This window comes from Diadema setosum, chromosome 22 (assembly GCF_964275005.1).
Source record: "Diadema setosum chromosome 22, eeDiaSeto1, whole genome shotgun sequence".
NCBI lineage: Eukaryota > Metazoa > Echinodermata > Echinoidea > Diadematoida > Diadematidae > Diadema > Diadema setosum.
Window position 1 is genome coordinate 13,244,809 of NC_092706.1, and position 25,513 is coordinate 13,270,321.

Sequence of the window (25,513 nt, forward strand, 5' to 3'; positions counted from 1 at the left end):
TCGGTCTTTAATTAAAAAAAAAAAAAAAAAAGCTTTTGGGACTGTTACATTTTAGTGACATTTTGTCGCAACAACAAATGCATGTGTACAGAATAAGGTGACTGCGAAATCGCTTTATAAATACTGGAAAAGCATCAAATCACAATTGTCTTACAAACTTGACAGTGGCGACTTTATACCGAGGAAAACACCTGTTGTATTTGTATATTTACAAAAAAAATATAATAATAATAATCCACGAACCTATGGGAAAGTGATGAGAGGTGCCAACATTACCACCTCCTTTAACTTTCGTAAAAACGTCAGAATACTAAGATTCAATAACTTTCTCTCTTCACGCCTGATTTCCATTGAATTTTCTTCCATTCTGGTTGGTTTGATTTTGATGTGTTAACTGAACTCGGTTTGACCTTTAAGAGATTTGTGCAGGATATAATAGCTTCATGGTTAATTTACCCAAACCATTCACAATAAGAGCGTGTTTTTGCGTTCAGTTACATTTCGTACTTTGATGGCATTCCATGTTGTTTTTGATTTCGTTATTAACATTGTTGTTTTGCAGTGTTTTCTAGACAACCTTTAGAATGTTTCCTCCAATTCCTTGCAGTTTTCACGTGCATGTGATGCTACTAAAGGTTTAATTTCTTTCCGAGAACATCAAAGAAATCGTTACAAAAATATATTTAAAAATACAGAGAAAAAACAGCTTCAAACTGTACACGCTCATCATACCAGTACTGTTAAAAAAAAAAGAAGACAAAAAAAAAACCCCAAACGTCTCCCCATTCCTAGTACCCGATACTCGTCTGACAGGATCAGAAGTATCCAGGGTTCCAACATCTGCACTAGGAAACAAAGGTATGACGTTACAGATGGAGATTATGAACTTTTTATCTGATTATAGTTCCTGTTCAAAGTCTAACATTTGTGACACTTTCGCAGGCACATACTTTATGTGATCATCAGTCTTTGTTATTCGCAAAGAATCGTTTAGTAGAATTTTTCCCTCTCATTCTTTTCTTTAATGCTTCTTTCATGACATAATACTGTTAAGACTCGGGGGAAAATTCACGTACATGTAGTTTCTTAGTTTCTTTGTGTCACCGAAAAGGAGCCTTAACGGGTGAAGAATCCGATTATCAAGATTATCCACAAGACAATTGAGATAATCAGTCGTGGTGTAAAGATCCTACTCTCCTTGAACCATTAATAACGTTTCCCTTTGTACGTCGATTGTGTCTTAAGGGTCACATATTGAACGACAACAACAGCAATTTGATAAGAAAGACTCCCGTTTTAACAGGACAATCTGACTTCTGTCAAGACAAAAGGCAAGATGTATTCAGCTATAATTGTCTCATTGCTCGGAAATCAATGACGATACTTAAAGGGGATGGCTAGTAACTGCTCAGTGGGAATTAGTGGGAATGCTGGGGGATGATTGTTCCAATTCTTGTGGGATTCATTTAAGAGTAGATTATATATCAATTGTTGTGTGAAAATTATTTGCTTCAGAACGGTCTCATATTCCAGTAATGTGCACTTAAGCATGCTAAATCTTAGCCATTACAGCAAAAGTAATACTGATCATAACGATAAAGGACAATACACTGTAGGCCCTACATGATTATTCCCCAAAAGAAGGGGAAAACCCCAAACGTCTTTATCACAAGAGCCCTCTACGTGGTATTACTTGAGATGTATGAGGACCCATTCTGTACTCAGCCAAGTACATTTATGGAAACAAATTCCACGAGAAGTACGTTTTCATCACGTAGAGAGTTTCATACAAAACGTCCTAATCTTCTGGTTATATTGTTGCAGTTTCCATGCGCTACTTGAATGTGCCTTCATCACAAGTCATACTGAAACACGATCCTGGGATACATCTTTACATGGAAACACATTTAAATATTCCTCGATGCCATCTTCCAACATATAAAACATACCTGATACCTAACACTAATGAAACTATGATAAATACAACTCCTACACGATGAACACTAGATGATTTAAACTTCTACAGTAAATCCTGCTAACTAGGCCCCACTCAACGACAAAACAACTTAATCTTGAACGTAAATGTGAGTTCGAAGTGGCATTCAGTGAAGAAAAAGAAGAAAAATGGGACTGTCAGCCCTAAGGATTTCATGAGCTGTCGTGACAAGTCCTGAAAACATCTTTGCTGGTTGAAGCAACAGCCAAGGATTTCATCTGTCTGAACGTCCTTGCACAGTTCGTCTAGATAGCTCCGACCTGACTTCAAGCTTGTTAACAGAGATATCAACCAGTTCAGTCCAGTATAGCAACATGGTCAAGATGCCGAGAATGCGACAATGAACACCAGAGGGCGCTCCTACTACTTTCCTCGATGTCGGGAACGCGCCATGTTGGTGAGCGCAACAGCTGCCACTATCTCCTGCCAGTATGTTTCCTCGTCTTCCTTGCTGTAAAGACGGATGGAAAGTGAGAGGGAGAGAGATGACACAAACAATCATTATGAATATGCGGTACCTGATGCAACTCATCAATATTCATGGCCACATGGGCAAGGAAAACCTCATTGAGGATACTGTCCTCAAACACTGCTGTATTAAGAAGCGTCTCTTGTTCAACAAAAAAACAACAACAAAAATAATTTATTTTTATAAGAGTTCTGACGATTCAGACCAGCCTCTGCTACAAATTGGTTTGCAGCAAGGATAATATCAAATTACATACTTCGACATTATGCAAACTTGGCTCATAAATATAAGGGAATTCATTCCTAACTTGTAGTATGGAATCGAAGTTTAGAAACGTCCAAACCCAAGGTACAATGTATGTTATTCGATCGTACCAGTTTGTTCTGCTTGAATGCAGAGCTCTGAGTTCAGAGCGGAAACGCTTATCATTCTACGAGGTATCCAAGTCAAGACATGTGTAATTGCATCGTATGGTAGTTTACAATGTCAATGACACACAAAGATTGCTTATTTTGAAGAAAGTAAACATGAGTGAATGACTCACCATTTGAACTCTGGATTTTTAACGTCTTTCAAAAACGACGTCCAGTCATCTGACGACGAGGCAAGAGAGTATTCTGTCAACACGACAAGATAAGGCGAGGATTAATGTCGCTTCCTTGAATGAAATGTGCATTCCCCGTCGTCTTACATTTAAAAAAAAAAAAATCATTGAAGATAATATCATTTGTTCTTCTTTTTATTTCTATTTTGTTTCTCACCTTCATCATCCCACGGTCGTGCATCACGATGAGTTACAATACCGACTGGCAAACAACATCTTAAAAAAAGACAACAACAACAGCCCAGAACGACGCATTCTTGCCCACTTCAATTTAGTGTAAAAATATATTTGATTCTCCCTATCAGGAGTTTTCACTTCTTTCTTCAGAAAATCAAGCTACTGTAATTGAATCTGGAAATATGATACAGTATTACACAGTATAAAGACACAATGACTACAAAGACTGTACTTGTATTAGTCTTGCAGAAATGAAGCAGAAATGCAACTGACGCAATATTATTGTTTTCCTTCATGGAAGTTATAGGAGGAGATACAATGTTTATTTATTTATGTTTGTTTGTTATTTGTTTTTCTGGAAGGGGTCAAGGGAAGTGAATTTTACTTACCTTCAGAGGAATGACGTTGGCGAGAACTAAGGCAGGAAATCGATGAGGTCGAATCGGGTGACGAGGAGAGATATTCGTACTCGTTGGAACCCACGGAGTCCAATGCTGTGAACTTTACCCTTTGACCTCTGCAGTGACCCGCTGTGATCTCTGCGTCGCTCAAACTGTCCGTTGTTGGCAATGGATGCGCGTTCCGCGCGCTTTCAGACTGCGCAGGATAGCTCGTGTTACGACAGACGCCGGTAAACTGTGCGTCATTTTGCAGATTCCGTGCGTGCTCATATGAGTCATTCAGATAGCGCTGGAGAATGGTGTTCTTGAACTTGTGCGTGGTAGCGAGCGAGTGTTTGCCGTCAGTGGCGCTGCTGTTGTGCTTCCAGGTTGTTTGAGTACGACGGCTGTCTTCGTCATCCCTGACGTCATCATCGTTGTCTAAGATGACATTTGCATATCCTGTGTCCAGCATGGGATGGAAATCATCCTCTGTCAAATCACAAAAAAGAATGAAAAATAAGAGAGAATATCTTTCTACGTTCTGTTGATTACAATGCTTAATGATGACTCGCAAGCGAGGCTCATGTCTGAGCAACGCAGATGCAATGTCTTCTTCTTCTGATGATGATGATTAAGTCTGCCTCCTTCAGTTGGCTGGAGATTCTTGCAGACTGTATGTCATGTGCAGCCATATTGCAATTGTTATAAAACAAATATCCCATGTCAGAAAATGATAAAATTCCAAGCTGGAGATAAAAACTCGTATATATCTTTGTTTGACAATTTTGTCTAAGTTCACTACATGGTGACATAACACATGCAACCAGCAATAGAATAAATTCAGGAATATTAAGCGACAAGATTAACCACACTCGCTTTTACTGTGTAGGCAGAAATGTTAGAAACAGATCACTATAAAAACGTTCTACCAACCAGTTAACAAAGGATCATGTATTGTACCCTTCTAAATTCAAATTCCGAGAATTTGGCTACAATATTACAGTGGGGCAGGGAGGTGAGACACCTCCCTGGTGGGGAGGAGAAATGTGTGAGCTCAAATGGTGATGACGTCAAACTTCGCGAAACTATACGAACCTGTCGCCGTGTCCCTGGAACTGACACTGAGTCTTTCCGTGTTTCCTGTCACGTGGTTGTCATACTGTCTGATTCGCTGCTCCCATGTTAGCCACGGTCTGCCAACGGTGTTCTTCATTCGACGACGGGCGTTAGCGAACCAGTTGGATACCTGGTTGAAAACAATACCACAAACAAAACGAGTGGATACACTTCGGAGGTTACAACATGGTATCTTACATCGAAATGCACACCTTCTTTGTAAACGCGTACCTGGTTAACTGTAGGGGGCTGGGGGAATCCTGATGTCCAATGACGGGTACTGATCCTGTTATTAAAACTATCATCAAATTTTGTGCAAAAATAAAATCAGACAATCACAAGAAGTTCAAAGCAAACTCAATTCAATTTCATACGATTCCTTACTTGCTTAATACAAACTGATGTGAGAAAGACCGTTTATATGATCATCATCATCGGTGACAAACTGTAGAGGGCGGTGTTACGTGCCCTGTTGGTGACAGGACGTATTTGCTCAAGCGACAATAGCTCCGGTCTTATTTTCTCCAAGGACTTAGGGTTAGGGTTGGGATAGGGTTTTAGGTTTAGTTTGATGTGAGAATTAAGATTATGGTTATGGTTAATGTTTGTAGATAGGTTTTATGTTTGGCTTAGCGTGCAGATATTTCATGGGAGCAATGTATTGTCGCAGGAGCAACTGTCATGGAACCGCCCTGTTAGAGCCCAGCTGCCCAGACATCTTTACCCTGGTATACCATCCCCTCGGTACGATCACTGCGTCACGTACAGCATTATAGGCCCAAAATTATTAATATCATAAGTGACTATTATCATGACTTATGTCATAACCGAAGAATTCACAAACCTGTACAAGGGTCATCTTTGAGTTGAGCGAAAGGAGTAGCTTCTCCCTCTTGTTTGGGTACGGGTAGTCCCTGTGGTTATACAACCATTGCTTCAAAGGTTTCGTCATGTCTTGCATGGTCTGCCGCTTGCGGCGCGCTCTGTTTGACATCAGGGACGGGTACAGGCTTCTGTTTAAATGATATCAAAGAAACAGATGGAATGGATTTGTTTATTTTTCATTCGACAGTTTTGTTCAAATGTGCATGTATTGATTATATGACGTATGAGTATTTTTCATACACCTGTATATCTTGACAATTTCCGACACATTCTTGCTTGTGAGTGTTGGAAAATCTAGTGGCTATGGAATCCTCCATAGCGGAAGACACATAAACCTGCCTCAGCGGCCACCTGTTTGTAGCAGCCACCTGCAATCACGAACTGTTGACGACAAATCATTTAATGCAGGCAGCGCGAAAAATCAAGAAATAGGCCGTGAATTACGTATAGGTTTGAATCGCAGCAGTAATATAGGGTCATCCATAGTCATATTATATGCTGTACATACATGCATGTCTACTAGATATTATTATACATGCCGCGAAATAGAGATGGTCGCTAACCTGGCTGTAGCGGCCACCTGTCTAAAAAGTCACTTTTTCTGACATTATCCTTGAGTGACCGCTAAAGAACGGTTTGTCTGTCTACATTGAGAAGATAGCAACGGAACGACATAGGCCTAATTAGATATTCATGTTCGCTTGTGCTGCCTTATTTCAGATCGTCGGTATTGAGCCAAAAGGGCGATCATAACCACAAAGAGTTTGCAACAGTTTTAGCCCCGCGGATACCCTGCCATAGAAAGGGAGACTTAGTTTTTCTTTACGGAAACACTTCTCATTCGTATGGCAAAATAGAATTCACTGTTTGCCTTGCATACTACATTTTTTCTCAGAAAGAAAAGAAAGTGAAATTTTGAAGTAACAAGGTAACTGAAGCCGGAACAGCACGATTGTTGCCTTGCCCGCTGCTCATAACTATGACTTTAGTATTATACATCAGACATTCTTAACGAATGAAATGTATGATCATATTAGATATTCAAATTTCGCAAAGCATGCAAGGCATGTGTGACAACATAATCAGGGAGGTGTTAGAGAGAGAGAGAGAGAGAGAGAGAGAGAGAGACGCTTACTTATTATTATTCTGTTTCACTGAAAAATGACCGATGTAAAATTTGAAATATTATACACTATATGGGAGGATATTAGATTCTTCCACCTCCCTGGTTGCACGTGCGACAAGTGTAGGTAACGTATGTACATGTATGAATATTTCCCCCTTTGTGTCCCTGAAGCAGCAGGGTGCCACGCCCCGAAGGATGGGCTTCTACCAGGGAGGTGACAGGATAATACCCCCATCACATGCTAGCCAAGGAAGTCTGCGTACCAAGGAATATTTTGTGGTCGAAGTAGAGAAACGAAACTAGATTCTGCACATAAATCCTGCAAGGTCTTCGTCGTGGGGTACTTCGTTGCAGACATGGGCCTGCAGAAGTGAAGGGACCTCGTGCATAAAGAATAGTCTATCTTCCAGACTGCACGGAATCCCAGTCAGAGAGTTCATATCAATTATTTTTCTCCCCTGATAGTAACATGATATAATTTGGTAGTCATCGCTGAACCAGGGAGACGGAAGTGACATTCCTGGTCCCTGTAGACCTATATTTCTGAAAAGCTGGAGGTTCATCTTGTCCTTAAAAAGTAGATGGGCGGGTGGTTCCATGGTTTTGGGCTATACCCTCAAAGTCCATGAATTATCTTGTCTTTCATTTGTTAACTATCACAAGGAATGAACCACTGAAAGCAACTATACTTGCATTTAAAGTAATTGATAATTGCATTTCACCTAGGGCGCTTTCCAATATTATGGCGATCACAGTCATAATTCGTTTTATGCCATTCGACAATCTACATGTATGTGACTGGCGTAGAGAAATCTTGTTCAGTATTATATCAAGGAGTTTACCACGAACGATAACTCCTTGGAATCAATACGAACACCACGCTGTAGCAGAACACATACGATATTTTCACTTGCACTAACGCCCGAGTACTAACATGAGCTAGATGTATAGAAGACACATAATTTATGTGAACGCAATCATTTAGGTTTCGTTGGTCAAAGTGAGCGTGTACCATTTATCAGCTTTAATAATGATTTTTACGATAATGAATGCCTTGTGATGACAGATTTACTCCACCTCGCCTTTTTTAATCAGCACGAACTTCATCCTTTTGAAGTCGTGACATTTATTCTTTTTTTATTTATTCATTCATTTATGTATTTGTTTATTTATCTATTTATTTATTTAGGCTACTATTTATTTATCATCATGTCTGGCAACCTTCGCCAACTTCTTTGTTTGTTTTGTTTTGTTTTGTTTTTTGTGAGGAAGGCTGAAACTCAGAAGACGGGGGTAGCACGTGTATGGCAGCTGAAAAGTAGTTTATAAGCAAAAGCATTCTGTAAATGTCGTTAATAACTCGTGAACAGGTGAATATCGATTATTACGATTTTTTTTTTCATAAATTGATTGTTTGGCGTGCTCCATCACTATCATACGTGAGTATAAAAGTATGTGTGTGTGCGTGTGAGTATGTTTATGTGTAGTGATCATGGAGAAGTTGGCAATAGGGAACGTGGGTTTAATATAATATAAAAAAAAGACAACAGGATAAACGAACAGTCAAGTTTGTGTGTGTGTGTGTGTGTGTGTGTGTGTGTGTGTATGTGTGTGTGTGTGTGTGTGTGTGTGTGTGTGTGTGTGTGTGTGTGTGTGTGTGTGTGCGTGCGTGTGACAGAAATAGTGTAGCTGGATTGTTTTAAACGCCTAACACGGAGACAAGATGGCAGGCATTCCTCAACACTCTCCCCCTATCAATTTTATTTTCTTTGTCTGTGCGTGACGCTACACAGATTTCGAGACAAAACAGGTTCATGTTGTGGGGGAAAACTCGTGGGTCTATCGCAGATTCCGGATCATGACCTGGGGCGGTGTGTAACTTTCGAAAATATGTCTGCTCACATTTTCCCCTGTGAGATAAATGTCACGAAGAAAAAAAAAAACCCGTCGCCACGAGGAATTCATAATATTTCTCTCTGGTTATCAGAACGAATATCAACTGGAGTTACTGTATTTCAGTTGTCTGTGTTTTATTTATCGGGACTACTATTGAGTTGGTATTAAACGGACATCCGTATATACTTGAATAAAAATAACTTCTTCTCTTTGAAAGGGTTGTTATAATCACGATCACAAATGGTTTGGTTAAGATCGGCAGCTACAAGTACAACTGAAGGACATAAAATTGAGGCAAAATAAGTAATAAATCCACAAATTTGGGTTTCTTTCATCAGCTCGAAGGATTTCCAATGATATTGGGATTTACAAAAAAAAAACACCTGTAGCTCTGCGTGGAAAGGTTGACCACTGAAAACCAAACGTTGTGATACCCGCTTGACTGGTGCTCCTGAGCATTGCGGTCAGTTCGTGGAAATTGATGACCAATGGTAGTAAGATCACTGACAATGAGTCGTATTTTGCAATAAGATTTCAAAATGGACTTTCACTTGTATGCATTTTGTGAGATTATTTTGCGTCTACTCGGCATTTCCTAGCGGCAATATAAGTTTGTCTGATAAAAAAGAGTAAAATCTTACGAGTTCGAAGAAGAAAAAAATGGCTGAAATTGCATGAAAAATAAGTTCTGCTAATTTCTGCGAAACAGTTCTTGTACAGTGGATATAAATATGCGAATGAGTGAGCTAACCATGTCATATACGCTCACAATTTTCCACTGATCGTGTACAAACAGTAATGAAAATTCAATGTTTCTGTCATTGAAGTCTGAAACATGTCATTATTCCTGGTTTATTAACTTCAGAATAGTGATCAGTTGGATATACGAGGATTTGAGCCTCGGGCATAATTGCGTTTGAATGAAAAACTGAAAATTTCAAAATTTTATGTACAAACTATATGGTAAGTTGTGAGGGAATGACATGCTCACTTTGCCATTTGCATATTCATATTGAGTGTTCAAGAAAAAAAAATACCGAAACTTCAAAATGTCATAACTTCCTTTATATTTTTCATCTGATTTCGATCAAATTCATACCGTTGAACTCGTAACATTTTACTCTTTCTTATCAGACTAACTAATATTTGGACTGAATTTCCCCTTTAAAGACTCAAGTTGAACTGCAGGCATTATCAGGTCCCTATTTCTATGTCCATAGAAACTTCAATAAATTCCTGCAGAAGACACTGCCAGCATCAGCAGGACAGCAGAGGAAGTTCAACAATCCAGTCTCTTCCACCTCCCTGCTCTGATAATGCATTTGATGTGCATAAGATCGCCAGCAAACAAGTTTCACTTGATTACTAGCACTAGACAAGAGAGTCCATTACTCCAGATAGTGATTTTGAGTGGCATTTGCTTCGCTTCATTCGTTGTTGACCCCCCCCCCCCCCGCCCCATCCGCATAGTACTCGTAGAGGATTTGATTACTTTGTTTACCAAGTCAACCATTAAGCAAATAAATCTACTACCTTGGTTGTGCGATGTGTGCGTGACGTCAGTTTAATTACCGACTGTCCGTACATCCTGCATGCAATAAGATATGACTGAAAACCAATTCTTGTTGCAAAATGGACACCAATATCAGAGAAAAAGCACCCAAAACAATCCAGAATGGAGGCATCGGAATGTTCACTGGTGACTGTCGTTTTTGTTTTATTCTCAGCATATTTCAGCTCATTGTTTTGCATCTTTTGAGTGTTTTCTTTTTTTCCAGAAGTGAAAGCGGAGTCTGCACAGGTAATGAAGTAGACATGTTTGCATTTGTTTTGTTGAACGAACACATTTAATATCTATCATGAAAGTCGCAGTGTCGAGATCATTTTAACTCATTTTTGAAATGCAATGGCTTCATAATAAAAAAAAAAAGCCAACATATCCTAATGAATATTGTGTACCTATATCAACATGAAAACTAAATCATCAAACTACATCAACAAGAAAACTATATTTGATCCAACTCGTGGCTTCCACAAATATCACACAGGTGCGTGGTGACTGAAAAATCTTCACACAGGTTGGACAAACATTTCGTGCATGCATGGATAATTAATCATGACTTCACTGAGAAACTTACCAAAACTATACTTACTTCACAGATTTCTCTTCTCGTGACGTTATCTTGACGGTATCAAATTCAAAGGTTCGGGATAATACCGCATAACTTTTACAATATTCTTCTTTACTTTAGATAGAGTCTGTGATTTCAAACTCTGTCCCTCACGCATGGCTGTGCATTTTGTGTCCTTTCGTGTAAATGTTGGCAGATTTCAATCACGGTACTACTACGGTGTATTACTACAAGGTATTATCATGCCCACAAAATACCAGCAGGCCTATGTCATCCATATATCCTTGAAATGGCGCAAACTCGCCACGTTAATATCCTTCTTGTAGATTCCTAACTCCTCTGCTCTCTGCGGAAGGCCGGGGACCAACGACATACCAGTGAGTCCAGTCCATCATCTTGATAATGTATGTTGATCATTTCATATAGCTAACAATCTCAGACACAGTAATCGTACTTATTGACTGATTAAGGAGTAAACTCATGTATCTCAGCTATGAACCGAAATCTGACATGACCAGAATATTACAGCAGCTAGCAACACAACAATATTTCGGATAGGTAGGTGCATAACAATATGTTTATATCAAAATTACGTGCAGTGATTTCAGTTGCATCAAGAACCTCCTTGGTCACGTTGGTTTATAAATGAAGAATGAATGTTTATAAAAGTGGTTGACTGGTAGGACGTACATCACGTACATAGGGATCACAAATGAAATTGTTAAAATAAAGGAGAAAAGTCAAAAGCTAGAGCTGATATCGCCTCTCTGCCTAATTTTTACTGATTAAACTGACTTTACTCTACACTGAATGGCATTCCAGTAACCAGTATATGATAAGTAAATCTCACCGATTCAAGCGATTTCTCAGTCGCAGGTTGTGTCGCCGAAACGTTCCACAGGAGTCAGCTCTGTACGTGGTCGAATCATTGTTCCCTCCATTGTTACTCGGAGCAGCAGCAAGAAGATCTCGAACGGAACTGGATGCTACACCACCTCCAATTGACGCCGACTGGACTCCAACAGTAAGTCCGTCGAGCCCAACTCCTGGCCCAGCCCCACGCCGATCTTCAGGGCTCGCCACTTCACAAAACACCTGCTCTTTCATACACCTGTCCATTGATGGGGCAAATGTATTGGTTCCAGTAGCTTGTAAGTCATTCTCCATATTCTGTTGAATAAGCTGTTGAATAAGTGTCAAGTTAGGTTTCAGTGACTGTCACTTCTCAGGCATTGAACCAAGACACGTCGGTTTGCAAACATCTGAACAAGACAACTCAGTGACGTGAACCACGAGCTACAAGAATGAGAAGCCTGTATGATGCGAGGTTATTCATCAAGGATGTTTAACTAGTTGCCACTTTTCCACGAAGTACAACTGTAATCCATTCAGGCGCAGGTCGGGTGACGTTTCTGCGAACAGAATGAAGCGAACGGTGCGGGGGCATTGACACTATTTACACACACAGCTGATTGTGTTTGAAGCTCCTTGTCTGTACGCAGTAATCTCGCGTGAGTCACGGGCTCGGTCGTACAACAACAAAGGCGCGGGAAACCAGACGACACCGCGAAGTTTACAAAGTCCAGACGACATCGACGAGAACGAAGAGGTCAATCGTGTGTGTATGAAGTTTGCCCTCATCTCATTCTGGTTCTTTTCATAGCGTCGTTTCTTGGTCGGCATGGCACCATCTTCGTGCCTTTATAGACACCGAAATTACTAGTTTCGAGTGTGATCTGACTCGCAAAACGACGATTACATGAAATCGTGTTCATCCGTTCTCCTGCCGCGGCATCTCATTGTTTCTCGCTCTTTGCCTCGGTCACCACGGCATTTTTTTTTTTTTTTTTTTTTTTTTTTGGCGGTCACATTCCAACACGCTTGATCATAATACCAGTACGTTTTTGCTGAAGCTGTATATTAGTCGAGAGCTTTATCACCCAACCATGGGGAGTGTCGCTACACATACACTGTATGATGCTTTTGTGCAAGGAAACACAATAATGTCATGTGGTATCACAACTGTATTTTATTCATCCACAGCAATTTTTCGTATTACTTCACTTGCTGCGAAAATATTTTCTGTTTGTTGGTTGTAGTTGTTGTTTTTCAGGACTTTTCCTCCTGTCGCGCTGTGTGTGTTGGTGTGTGTGTGTCAGTGTGGGCATGTGAGCATATAGGGTACTTATTTACATATTTACACATGTATCTATATGTATAGGGCCTATACCATGATTACATAACATTCTGTGTGCGTGTGCTTGTTATCACAATGTGTACAATCCCATTACAGTTAAGTTTCAGTAGTCATTTTAGTGAATTATCATTAAAAGTCTCCGAAAATTTCATCACTTATACGTGAGAGACATTTATAACTCATTCTGATTGATTGCTTTTATAGACACTGTCAAAGCGGCTTTTGTCGTCAATCCAGAAATCTGGTCTTTAGACTGCCAAAAAAAAACCAAAAAACCAAAAAACATACATGTAATTTCAACACAAGAAAGGATACTGCTTCTACGGCAATGGTTGCATTACAAGATGGGTAATGAAATGAAGCCTGGATGGAACCATTGCTTCTACAATCTACCTTTCACATCCGACCGTTTTCTTAAGTAAGAATCCATAACATGCGAAGAAAGAGTTTGCAAGCAAGACTCTAGGTAGAGTGTCAACAAACTACATGTACTGTACTGGAATTAAACGACACCATTTCTGGCTCTCCGCAGCTGACCGCAGTCCAGCTGCTGGTATCATTTGGCAGATATCATCAACAATGCTGTTCATGCGATGGCATGACAACGTCTCGTGTCTGTCCTGTTTTATCCCCCTTGTGTTGTCCTCTACGGTCAGACGACATTGAAAATACTTGGAAATTTTACGTCATTCATTTTGTGTGTATATGTGTTCCGTTCCTTCAGTTTAAAAAAAAAAGAGAGGATTGTTACAAGCTATAATGTCTAGAGGCCGTTGTCCAAGTCAAGCGATTTGATTATCAGTGACGGTCTCCTCCACCTGTATGTATACCATGAAGTATGTATGTACGTATAATCACATAAATCATATGTAATCATTCATGACTCGTGAATATATTTGATTTCGTCATTTTTTTTTTTTTTTTTTAAATACGAGTGGAGAAATAAAACTTACTGAAACTGAACCGGAAACGGAAACTGAAACATAAAATACCGCTCCATTCAAGTTATCGAGGGGATCAGTTTTGCAGCCCTAAAAATTAAATGTTGATCTAATCTGATAGTATTAGTAAACGATATTTCGATCTGAACAGATGAAATTATGGTTAAAGCGAATTCTCCACCCGATTGTAAACTATGTAGCGAATTTCCATATTTTTATAGCCGAGTACATTTCTTCTTTTTCATTTGGCATTTCATAGTAACAGAAAAGGAGCGAAGTAGCTCCAGGGAGTACATGTTGTATCATTTGTTTAAATATCATATCTTTTTATTTTGGCATAAATCTCTTACCTGTTCGTATTAATTTCAATCCAAGTAAAACCTTTTTTTTTTACGTTTTGCTTTAATTTTGTTTGGTGATGGCTGTGTTGTTGTCTTCATAAAGTACTTTAAGAATACAGCACATTTAAGTTGTACTTCGTACTGTTCTCGTATTTTGATGACCATCTGTTGATTTACTTCGTTTGTGTTGCTATACAGAGACATGAGTGAAAAATGTCAAGATCCTGCGCAAATTTGGACGATGTCTGCCCGTTGTGTGAACGAAATCTTATAGAACAATCGCCTCTGTTGTTTTGGAAACTGCATTTCGCTCCTTTCTCACTCAACTCCTGAATGTGCCAAGAGCATATTATCACAAATGAATGACTCGTAAATTTACCCCGCGCCACTTCAAAACTTGTTGATCGACGCAAGGTAAATCAAAATTCAATAAACGATTTATTCAGTTCTTTCACAGAGACCTTGCTGCACCCATGGACCACAGAGTTGGGACGGACCCCCCCCCCTCTCTCTCTCTCTCTCTCTCTCCCACCCCTGCATGGATGTATCGGCTTGGTTCATGCAGGTCTGTGGTTCATGACACTTATGGGAAACCAAAACCTAAAGAGTAATGGGGATTGAGCGAAAGTAGCAAAATTGATTGTAGAACACATCAGTGAAAGTTCGAGGAAAATCAGACAGTTGATGCAAAAGTTTTCACGAAAATTACACATTCCATCAACTTGATATTGACATATACGTTGTAGTACGAGTATATCATTCCCCCTTCTTTCTGAAAGCGGTTCAGGGAAGTGTTCTTTCATTACGCTAGAAAAGTGAAAGCATATTGAATTTTCTTCATATCTTCTTCATATCGTTGTCCACACATTCATGACGCCATAAACTCAAGTAGTCTCTTTATCCAGTGGTTCCAATACCAAAACTTTAAAAATTCAAATTTTTTTTCACCGATTGTCTGATTTTCCTCAAACTTTTACTGATGTGCTCTACTTATGTTGCTGCTTTCATTCAATCCACATTTCTCTTTGGGTCTTGGTTTCCTTTAAAGGTCCCGTGACATGATTATACACATTATCTCGTATAAAATGAAATGCTTTCATGGATATACATGTATTTCAATACATACTTTCATGAAAGCCATCATTCGGAGAGGCATTTAATACCAATTCACGAAAGTGATGGTATTATAACAACGAAGTACTACATTGTAATTCCACGAGTCCCTTGGAACAGTTTTGACGAGTTTTTATTACTGCACACTGAGGATTGTTTCTGTGAGATGATCAAGCACTCTGTCAATACTAAAGATTACTTTAGAAATTCTACATTTATCAAGCATTTTATATAATCATAACCAAGGAAAGAATATATAATATTCACACAGACTTTAAAAGGAACAAATTGAGCAATTATGCGAACAGTAAAATCATTATTACATGATGATGGGGGTAAGATGAAAAGGAAGTTATGACATATTTTGACACGTGGTCATGGAATGATTAATTAATTGTTTGGTCACAATTTCATAAGCAACTGTAAGTTACAACACATAGCAAGGTGATGTAGTTACTGTCTCAGTCTCGTTTTTATTTGCACGCATATCTGTGATTCTTTTTTTTTCTAATTTCATTCAGCTTGAGGAAATTCCGATGGCAACCATATTATCATTTTATTAAAAAATAATAATTATTGCGGGAAAATCGGTTAAATATTACCAGTAAACATTACAGGATTTCTCCGTTGAGGAATTCTACTAAAAGTTGATGTGCTTGATGAAATTAATCATGCACAAGCACATGCACTGTGTGTATATATTATGAGTGATTGTTATGATGATACAATGTATACAACAGGAGTAATTTTTTACATATTGGTAAAAGAGAAAATAAGAAAACTACTTTTACGTCAACAATATGCACAGAATAAGTAAATATGAAATAGTCTCTTACAAACACTTCACAGTTGTTATACGAATGTGATGACATAGTGCGTATGCACTTCCAATATACAATTTGTAGTAAGAGACACAATTCGACGAGAGAGCGCCGTTTTAGAGACTGATATGACAGCAGTTCCACTTTCATGAGGATAAACTAGACCAAATTCTTGTCGACTTTGCCTTAAGTACGTTGCAGCCAAAGTTGTAACTTATTAAATCTATGAACTGAGGTTGGATGGAGTGTTACTCGTGTGCATTGTAACTAGGCGGAAGGGGAAGAAGGAGCTGTAATTTCGTCCTTTAAAGGTAGGGGATACCTTTTACAGACCTCTCAAAATGCAGCAAAACATTAAATACGAACCTCAGGGGACTTGTTTAGGCCACTGCTGAGAAATTTGGAAGTCAACAGTTATCTACAATTTGAATAATGCACAAAACTCAACTACTCAGTAGTTCTGCGCGTCAGCCACACTTAAGCCTTTTTGTTGCAGTCTTCTGTATTTTTTTTATCTATAAACACAAATCTAAAAGTATAAGAGCTGATGTAATAACATATAGAGTGTGTGGCAAGAATGTATATAGAAATGTTTTGTAAGTTTTGATGAACTTTCTTCACAAAATATACATGATGGACACACATGTAGTGCATGGGTCTGCAAAGGTAGCCTAGTAATGTACTGGAATTTACGGTGAGCCCCGAAAAAAAAATTCAGTTCAAAATCTAACGGTCAATAAAAATGTACTAAATGTTACCTTCCACATTCAATACTTTATGGGAGTTTCTAAAATGATACTCTCTTCAACATACCACTGTATTTATACAACTCTTCATTTGAGGCATGCAAATGGGATTCCCTACCTTTAATGGCTTTGCTCATTCTCCGTAGTTTTCCAACCTCTGTTATAATATTATCATAATGATCATAATGACCATGTTGCAGGAGGTTCCATGACATTTGCTCCTGCGACAATTGCTCTCATGAAATATCTGCACGCTAAGTCAAACATAAATTCTACCCACAAACATAACCCTAACCCTAATCCCAATCCTCACATCAAACTGATAAACCGAAAACGCTATCACAAACCTAGCCCTAAGTCCTTAGAGAAAATAAGACCGGAGCAATTGTCGCAGGAACAAATGCCATGTCACCGTTGCAGGAATAATAGTGTACTAAATTATAGCACCTCATTACGCACTCCTTTTCACCCAGCGCTCTGTCTCTGAAATGAAACAAAACTCGAAACCCACATTTTTGACGAGTCAAATCACTCACTTCTGAGCGTCGTCATAATCCCTAGTATGCCAAATCATATCCAACTTCGCATTTCATGAGGTCAGTTTCCATAGCAACAACCGAACTGCTTCCAGACGATTGGGCGTTACCTGGCTACCACTGTCGGTGATCACAGTGCCCTATATGAATGATAGTTATTGTAAGCTGTTATTGTGGCGAAGTGTCTTCATGAATCGGGATCTTGGTGTGTCTGTATATCAATCTTCACGTCCTCCCTCGATTTGAGTTCTCTCTCGGCCAGGGCTTGTAATTTTTCGTTATCGAGGGCGAAGATCTCCAGTTCCTCATCTTTGGTGACGTTGTGCGCACCCAACTTCTCGTAAACCCTGATCGTCTCCGAGTCCCACGCGTAGACGCGCCACGTCATGGCGGAGCATCCAGACTTACGGGAATCCTGCGGAGGAAAAATGAGCAAAATGATTTCGCCTAGCCGTCATTTGGGAGCTTTAGATTTGCGACGCGGTCGTTTAGGCGACGATTGCATTGGCCGTTCTTCTCTCTCCCTGCGTCGTGTTACAAAGAAGCTGTAAACAGATTACTCGAGGACGTAACCTATACAAAGTAAAATGGCGCCCCCATACAGTGCATCAAGTAACTCTCTGCGTCGTGAATTTGAGCAGACGCAAAAATGGCCCAGAACCAACCGTGAAAACTCAGACTACGAGAGATTGATTCTGACAAGCGATTTTGCGCATGCGCAGAACAGGTGTCTTTCCTCTGAACGTCCGCGTCGCGAATTCCGACAGGCAGAGCCAATCGTATAATGGAGGCGTATATGACTCCGGTTGGAATCTTACGGTGTGATACGTGTACTCGGATAGGAAACAAGATTTCGCTTCAAGACACGACTCCATTCAACTCGTTTCAAAAACACTGCCTTTTGCGTGTTTTTCCACAATTTCATTCCATCTTGTGTGTGTGTGGTTTTTTTTTTCGTTATATGACTTATGTACTCTTAGTATTTCACCTTGGTAATAACATATCAAGAAATAATATGCATATTCAAAAAGATACTTTTTTTTCAGTTCAAATATAATGCAAAGAGCTGGGACACAGGTCAACAGAAGCCACAATAATAAGATGCTTTGCTAGAGAGTGGGTATCAGTCAACGCAGAATTTGAAATAATTCCAACTCAATGGTTAGTATAATATGTCAGAACATGCAAGATAGTTTCTATTATGCGCTTGAATTCATCTCAAACTTTGAAAATAAAGATGCATTACGACTAGAAATAACAAGAAAAAAAGTTACCTTTGCCACCGTGTTGAGTAACGCCGATGCAAGTCCCTTTCCTGTTGGAAATAAAACGGGTATGTACGAAATCATGTAAAATAACAAAATTACATCTGAGGAGGGTTAAAACAGGGTGTTTCATCACATCGTATCTCTAGCCGTTTGAGGATCAGTTGCGCGCGCACACATATTGTATCGTATCGTATTATCACATTAGCAAAACACATTCCATCAAAAAAATAATGATTTTTTAAAAACAATGGGACACATAAACAACAACAGCAAACAACAGACGAAATTTATGATTTTATATGTGTACACAAAACTGTGATATCGGTAAAACCCAATTGTGCAAATCGGATGTAACGGTTTTAATATTCTGCAAAGCTTCTCCACCACTATACTCACGCCTGTGCTTGGCTGCAACGAAGAGACTGTTCAGATAAGTTGACTTGCCGGTGTAAGCTTGAACAATCGTGTTATAGACTGCGAAGCCCGCCAAATCTGCTACATCTTTGGAAGAGTTTTCGTCTTCGATGACAAGACACGTCGCCGGCGAGTCGGCGGAGAGAATGTGCTCCCTTACCCCTAGGCAGTGATAAAACAGAAAATAGTAAGCCCCTATCATCGTAGATATGGACCCCGAAAAAATAAATAACTAAACGGCAACAACAAAACAGATTCATCAGACGGATGTAACATAGGTAGGTTTAAGCGTGTGAATCAATGTTATGCTGTCGTTTATCCATTCTTTTCAGTTGCCTGAAATTCCTCTCTAAAAGTAAATGATTACAAATGCAGACAACATCATAGAGCCTACTGCATTACTGCATTTTCCAACAACCGTGAAATAAGGCCGGAAACTGGACGTAATGGCTTGATTCCTACAAGGTTTTGTTTTGATTCGTTCATCAGTCAGAAGCAAGATTTAAAAATATTAGAAACTATTTCGATTAAATATCACTGTCGCATTCTAAAAAAGATATTAGTAAAAGACAAAAGGTCGAAACAGTTATTCTCTTGGATGTTCAGTGGTCCATTGCCTGTCCATGATGATTTTCATGTGATAAACGCATTAATGAACGAGAGTTCATTGACAGCTACCATATTATCCCTACCCCCCCCCCCCCCCCTCCTCCCAGACAGAGTTATGACGTCATTTATTTACCGTCAATCGTCATCTGAAGAGACCCGGCGGAAAGTTTCTCATACTCTGACATCTCTTTTATCAGACTATAGAGGGCAGCAGCATCGTCCGCTTGCCCGCGGCGAATCAAGTACGAACTTTCCATGGCTTTACAAGTCCCTAATATTCCTCCACTGGAAATGAAAAACAAACAAACAAAAAATATCGTCTTTCAAGAATGCAAGATATCCAATGCATGAAACATGAAATAATTATGTTTATAGTGAAACAACAATTCTTACTGCCACGCGACATCCATGAAAATTTAATGGTCATAGGCCCTTCGTTTTTAATGCGCCATGTCATTTTCTGTTCTGCTTTTGCCAGTAGGCGTTAACTAGTTTACAGTCCACAGACCATGACAGACTGTAATTTGGTGATCAATTTCAAAGACTGTTGTGGAATATTTGTCTCTGTCCTTTCGATGTCGGCTATCATTACTTTGTACAAATTCATGAAATTATTATTTTGTAGTAGACGCTTTTTTTTTCCTTGTAAGCCTAAATGCCTCATGGTATCACTTTGTCTTTCTTTGTTTGTTTTTTTCTTCAAGTGTTTTACGCACACACACACACACACACACTTACATATATATATATATATATATATATATATATATATATATATATAAGAAGAGTTTTATCGCAAAACGAGCTAACTCCATTCTTCTTAAGTTGAGATATTTGTGATTAAAGCTGCTAAAAAAACAAAGAAAATAATGAGAAACTAGAAATGTCGCTACAGCGACTGGTTATACCCCCGCAAAACAACATTTCATAAGCTTTGGTCAAAACAACATTTCATAAGCTTTGGTCAAAAAACTGAGGAAGTAGTTAAATCCGCAAGATCTTTCCTTGATCTTCTGCCATTAATATGCCGTTACCATGGCAACGTACTTTCGGGTACTGTCGAAAAATGCGTCTTGCACATCTACAACCAAAGGCACACATCTGTACCAAGTTTCATGGAAATTGGGCAAAAACTGAGGAAGTAGTTTGCAACACAAAATTTTCCATCATTTTGGCTCATAATATGTGAGCTGTTACCATGGCAACATACTTTTTGTCACTGTCAAGAAATGTGTCATGCTGACCTATATCCTAAGACAAACATTCAATATGAATTCCATGAGAATTGGAAGAACACTGATGAAGCAGTTTTGCCATGAAGCATTTTGCCCTACATTTTACCAATAACATGCCGTTACCATGGCAACGCACTTTTTGCCACTGCGGAAATATGTGTCTTGCACATTAACATATTCAGATGAACATCTGTACCTAATTTCATAAAAATTGATCAAAAACTGTGGGAGGAGTTCGCGACGCAAGATTTGTACCCATTTTTGCCCATAATATGCCGTTACCATGGCAACGTACTTTTGGGTACTGTCAAAAAATACGTCTTGCACATCTACAACCCAAGGCACACATCTGTGCCAAGTTTTATGGGAATCGGTTGAAAACTGAGGAAGTAGTTCGCGACGCAAGATTTGCAACGGACCGACCGCCCGACCGCCCGACCGCCCGACCGACCGCCCGACCGACCGCCCGACCGACCGACCGCCCGACCGTCCGCTGATTCCTATATACCCCCTTCAAACTTCGTTTGGCGGGGGTATAAATATGGGATATTTTTAATCATAACTTCTAGAATGTTCCTTTATGTTACAAATGAGGTATTACTGGAAAGGTTTTATTTCGCTCGATCAAATGATGGACTTACTTTGAAATGTTTAAAAATGGCGCTTAGCCCATTTTGCAGTAAAACACTTCCCATATATATATATATATATATATATATATATATAAAGAACAGTCATGACGACTAAATCAAAGGTATGTAGGTATGGGCCTTCTGATAGAGACAAAATACCTCCGAAGCTGGAACCAACTTATATACGCCATTATACAATTCAATTCAATTCAGTTCAGTTTTTATTTTTCCATCCAGCAAGGAGTGAAACAAAGTGTAATATAATATAAAACCGAGTTTATTAAAACGAGTGTATAGGAATATGAAATTTAAAAGTCCTGATTGGCCCGCGTCGGGTAATAAGCCAGTTCGTAATTAGCTCATGTGCACGTTGGTACAAAAATGACCTTTCTATTTTCGTAGTTGGCTAGGCACTTCATTCATATTCGAAGCAACATAATACGTACCGGTAAGTTTGCCCGGTGTAACAATTTATGGAATTTGTGTTCAACAAAAAATGATCTTGCATAGCGAGACCAGGGGGGCATTTCATGAAGGAACTTGTCGGATAAAATGTCCGACAAGTCAATTATATCCGACAAGTTCAGAGAAATCAGCCAATCAGACTAAAGAATTTCTCAAAACTTGTCGGATATAATTGACTTGTCAGATATTTTATCCGACAAGTTCCTTCATGAAATGCCCCCCAGGTGACCAGAATGGTCCGTCAAACAAATCTCGGGGGAAGCACCATTTCTTTGTTTTGTATTGAATGCATTGAAGCATGTTTACATTCGTATTGCCAAATATCACGTGTGCAGTCAGGTGGATGTAATGGCAAGTATCATGTACAAGGATTGCATGAATAATCATTATATCACAGAACATGCTTATCTCCGTGAATTTAAAAACCATCATGAGTTTTGGTACCAATGACCTTTTTCTGCTCATGCGCAAAATAGAACTACGAACTGGCTTATAACTGATTGATAATCATTGTAACCTGTGATCTGCTATGAGATACTATAATATCCAACATCCCTCTCGGCAAAAGGTTTCAGAATGTCCTATCTGGAACATGTTTGACGTATAACAGTTTAGCATTACATAAAAAAAAAAACGCACCTTCACAATAATTGTTTTGTTACTGTTGTGGTTGTTTTTGTTTTTTTTCCGGAGGGTATGAACGTTCGTTCGTAAGCATTCTATCATAGTGGCCATATCAGTGGCAGATCCAGAGGGGGGCGCAGCCAGTGCACGCCCCCCCCCCCCCTCCCCATTATTTTTCGTTAAAAACAAAAGAAATAAAAAGAAAAAAATGAAATGAAACCCGGAAGTGGCACCAGAAATATTAGTTGCGCCCGCCCCTTTACAGAATTCCTGGATCCGCCCTGCATATCCTCTTGATAAGTCCAAAGTTTGAGGTCCAGAGTTTGAGGCCAAGCCTGTATCATCTCAAGGCCAACTATGCCATTACCATGTAGTAGCATTCACGATTAGATAGAGTACTCTTGTTATCAATGATCATTATGTAGAACATGTCAAGAAATGGATTGCAGTCACATTAGGATGATTAGTCGAGAGTTTTGCGGGGTGTTTTTTTTTTTTTCTTATGAGGCGAGACTTTGGATATCAATTATTTATTACGATAGTTTCTGTAAACACGCTATTGCGTACTTAGAAATAAAAAGAGTTCTTGCATTACATAATTAGGCCTACTAGCAATAATGGTGTTTACACATGTTGACAATGACAAAACTATTTTTATTACTATTATTGCATTATTACGTTTTCGCGTGGTAGAGTCAGAAACATCCCAAAATTGTATTTCGCTGAACAAGAAATCTTACACTTTGGTTGTCAATGATGATAATCATCTTGAAATAACACTTATTCACCATAACAAAATCATTCAACGAGGCACAAGAAACACAATCAAACCAAGCTACAGGACTATACGTAGGCCCTACTATGTTTTATTAACTAAATCATAAGTAATTTATTAGATCTGCCAGTTGAAAATTTATGAAGTTATTTGCCCGCATTGGAGCGTGCAAAAGCTTGGATATGTTTAATGTGCAATCTTGTAAACGTATCGAAACTGAATAGACTGGTAAGAAATAGTTGAAATTAATACAATGTACAGTATGCCCCCCCCCCCCCCCCAAAAAAAAAAAAATACAATCGGATTTTCGCATTGATGACCCCCAATATGATTAAACTGTCTAAATGCTACTTCAGGGTCTTAAAATATAACATCTAGCTCTATTTTGCAGAAAACCCTATTCAATTTGGTCACAGAGAAATGTGGATTGTTGTAAAGCATGCATGTCATGAGTCTGATTCTTCCAAGTTTAGCACTTGGATGCTTTTGGAACTGCATATTAATGTATGAACACAATGGACAGAACTTGGAGGGAAGAGATTCCCGACATGCTCTGCAAAATTCATCATTTCTCTTTAACCACTGAAGCAAATCGAATTGGGTTTTCTGTAAGATGCCCCTAGTGAGCAATGAGTCATAATTTCATACCCTGAAATTGTATTTGGATTGATTCACTATTTTTAAAGTTATCATTGAGGAGGGTCCCATTGTATTTTTTTTTCTGGGGGAGGGGGGGGGGGACATACGGTATTCGCAATACCTTGTACAGACAGGGATGCAGTGAAATTATGATAAACTGCCTTTAAACTGTGCACTTTTTCAAGAGATTGCTATAGCCATGCTTATGCATCCAGTAGATTTTGCAATGCATCAGAACTTAATGGATGCATAGCCATGCATCCAGGAAATTTGCTACTATTATAGGCCTACGCATCGGCAATTTAATGCCAGACGCATGACTGAAAAAAAAAGTCCACTGTTCTATAAAACAGATTATGCACGTGTCTCATTCGGGTATCGGCAAGAATTAGTATGCCTGGGGTACAGTAATCACGGAAATCTACTCTAAAACCCCATTCGGCTTCGCCTCGCCTCGCTTGTGGGTTAAAACAATAGTTACATTCAGACGGCTAAGAAACTTCGAGGCTATCATAGGGACCGTGTATAGACGCACTCGTACGCGGGGGGGGGGGGGGGGTCCCCACTCGTGGACACAAAAATCAACGAACTCAAAGGGGCAGGAGTTTAACCTCGAGGTTAGTGCTTGTCTGAACGTAACTAATACCATAATAGTTACCTTATGTACACAATACGGATGCACTCAGATAGGTACAACTGTACGTACATATACATGTACAGTGTACATACATTGTGTCCTAGCACAATGGGAAATCCCCATTCTTCACCAAGATCACCGTTCACATGCAGTCGCACATTTTTCAACGCATCAACTCGCCTGCCGTTTGAGTACAATGTAGGATGCCTGATAGAGAGAATATTAGCTCAATTGTCAAGATCAATGATACAATATGTATTATGATGGTCTGCAGTACGTTCAGCTCAGCTTACCTCTGCTGTACAGAATTATAATGCGGTGCTCTGATGTCCCGTTTTCTGGTGCGATGACAGGAGAACGAAATTCCTACTAGCTTGACCAGTAAGGACATGTGATTCCTATTGCTTGGAACACGCTGTGAGAGGAGCCGCTGCGCGACTATGCGCCGAGTGTATGGAAGCTGCGCATGCCCAGCTACAAGAAGTCGTCTGCTGCATGGTTATTCGTAGCTCTGAACCAAATTGGACCAGCATCTAAATTCGAACAGCTGGCTTTCTTGTATGATCAAGGTACCAGGCGCTCACCTAGTACCTCCTTGGTATGATTGTGTTTATGTGTGTGTCTATATACGTGCCTATGTGTTTCTGATGATAAGTTACTTCTGTAATCCTTCAACTGAATTCAGACCGATTAGATAGAGTACTCGTAGTAGACACTTGGAAGCTCCGTGAAAATC

General features: G+C 39.3%; 2 protein-coding genes across 2 annotated transcripts; both read right to left on the reverse strand.

The window, feature by feature from the left end:
- Positions 1-2,190: 2,190 nt before the first annotated feature.
- Positions 2,191-5,753, reverse strand: LOC140245463 (homeobox protein Mohawk-like). Its single transcript, XM_072325037.1, has 5 exons — positions 5,590-5,753; positions 4,725-4,875; positions 3,636-4,118; positions 3,010-3,082; positions 2,191-2,447 (listed from the first exon to the last, which is right to left on the reverse strand). Exons 1-5 carry the CDS (start codon positions 5,737-5,739, stop codon positions 2,360-2,362), a joined length of 945 nt encoding a protein of 314 aa, XP_072181138.1. The 5' UTR covers positions 5,740-5,753; the 3' UTR covers positions 2,191-2,359.
- Positions 5,754-17,639: 11,886 nt separating this feature from the next.
- LOC140245009 (diamine acetyltransferase 1-like) lies at positions 17,640-25,137 on the reverse strand. Its single transcript, XM_072324600.1, has 5 exons — positions 25,071-25,137; positions 19,904-20,055; positions 19,144-19,323; positions 18,754-18,794; positions 17,640-17,894 (listed from the first exon to the last, which is right to left on the reverse strand). The coding sequence occupies exons 2-5, from the start codon at positions 20,025-20,027 to the stop codon at positions 17,667-17,669; spliced, it is 573 nt and encodes a 190-aa protein (XP_072180701.1). The 5' UTR covers positions 20,028-20,055; positions 25,071-25,137; the 3' UTR covers positions 17,640-17,666.
- Between the last annotated feature and the right edge of the window lie 376 nt (positions 25,138-25,513).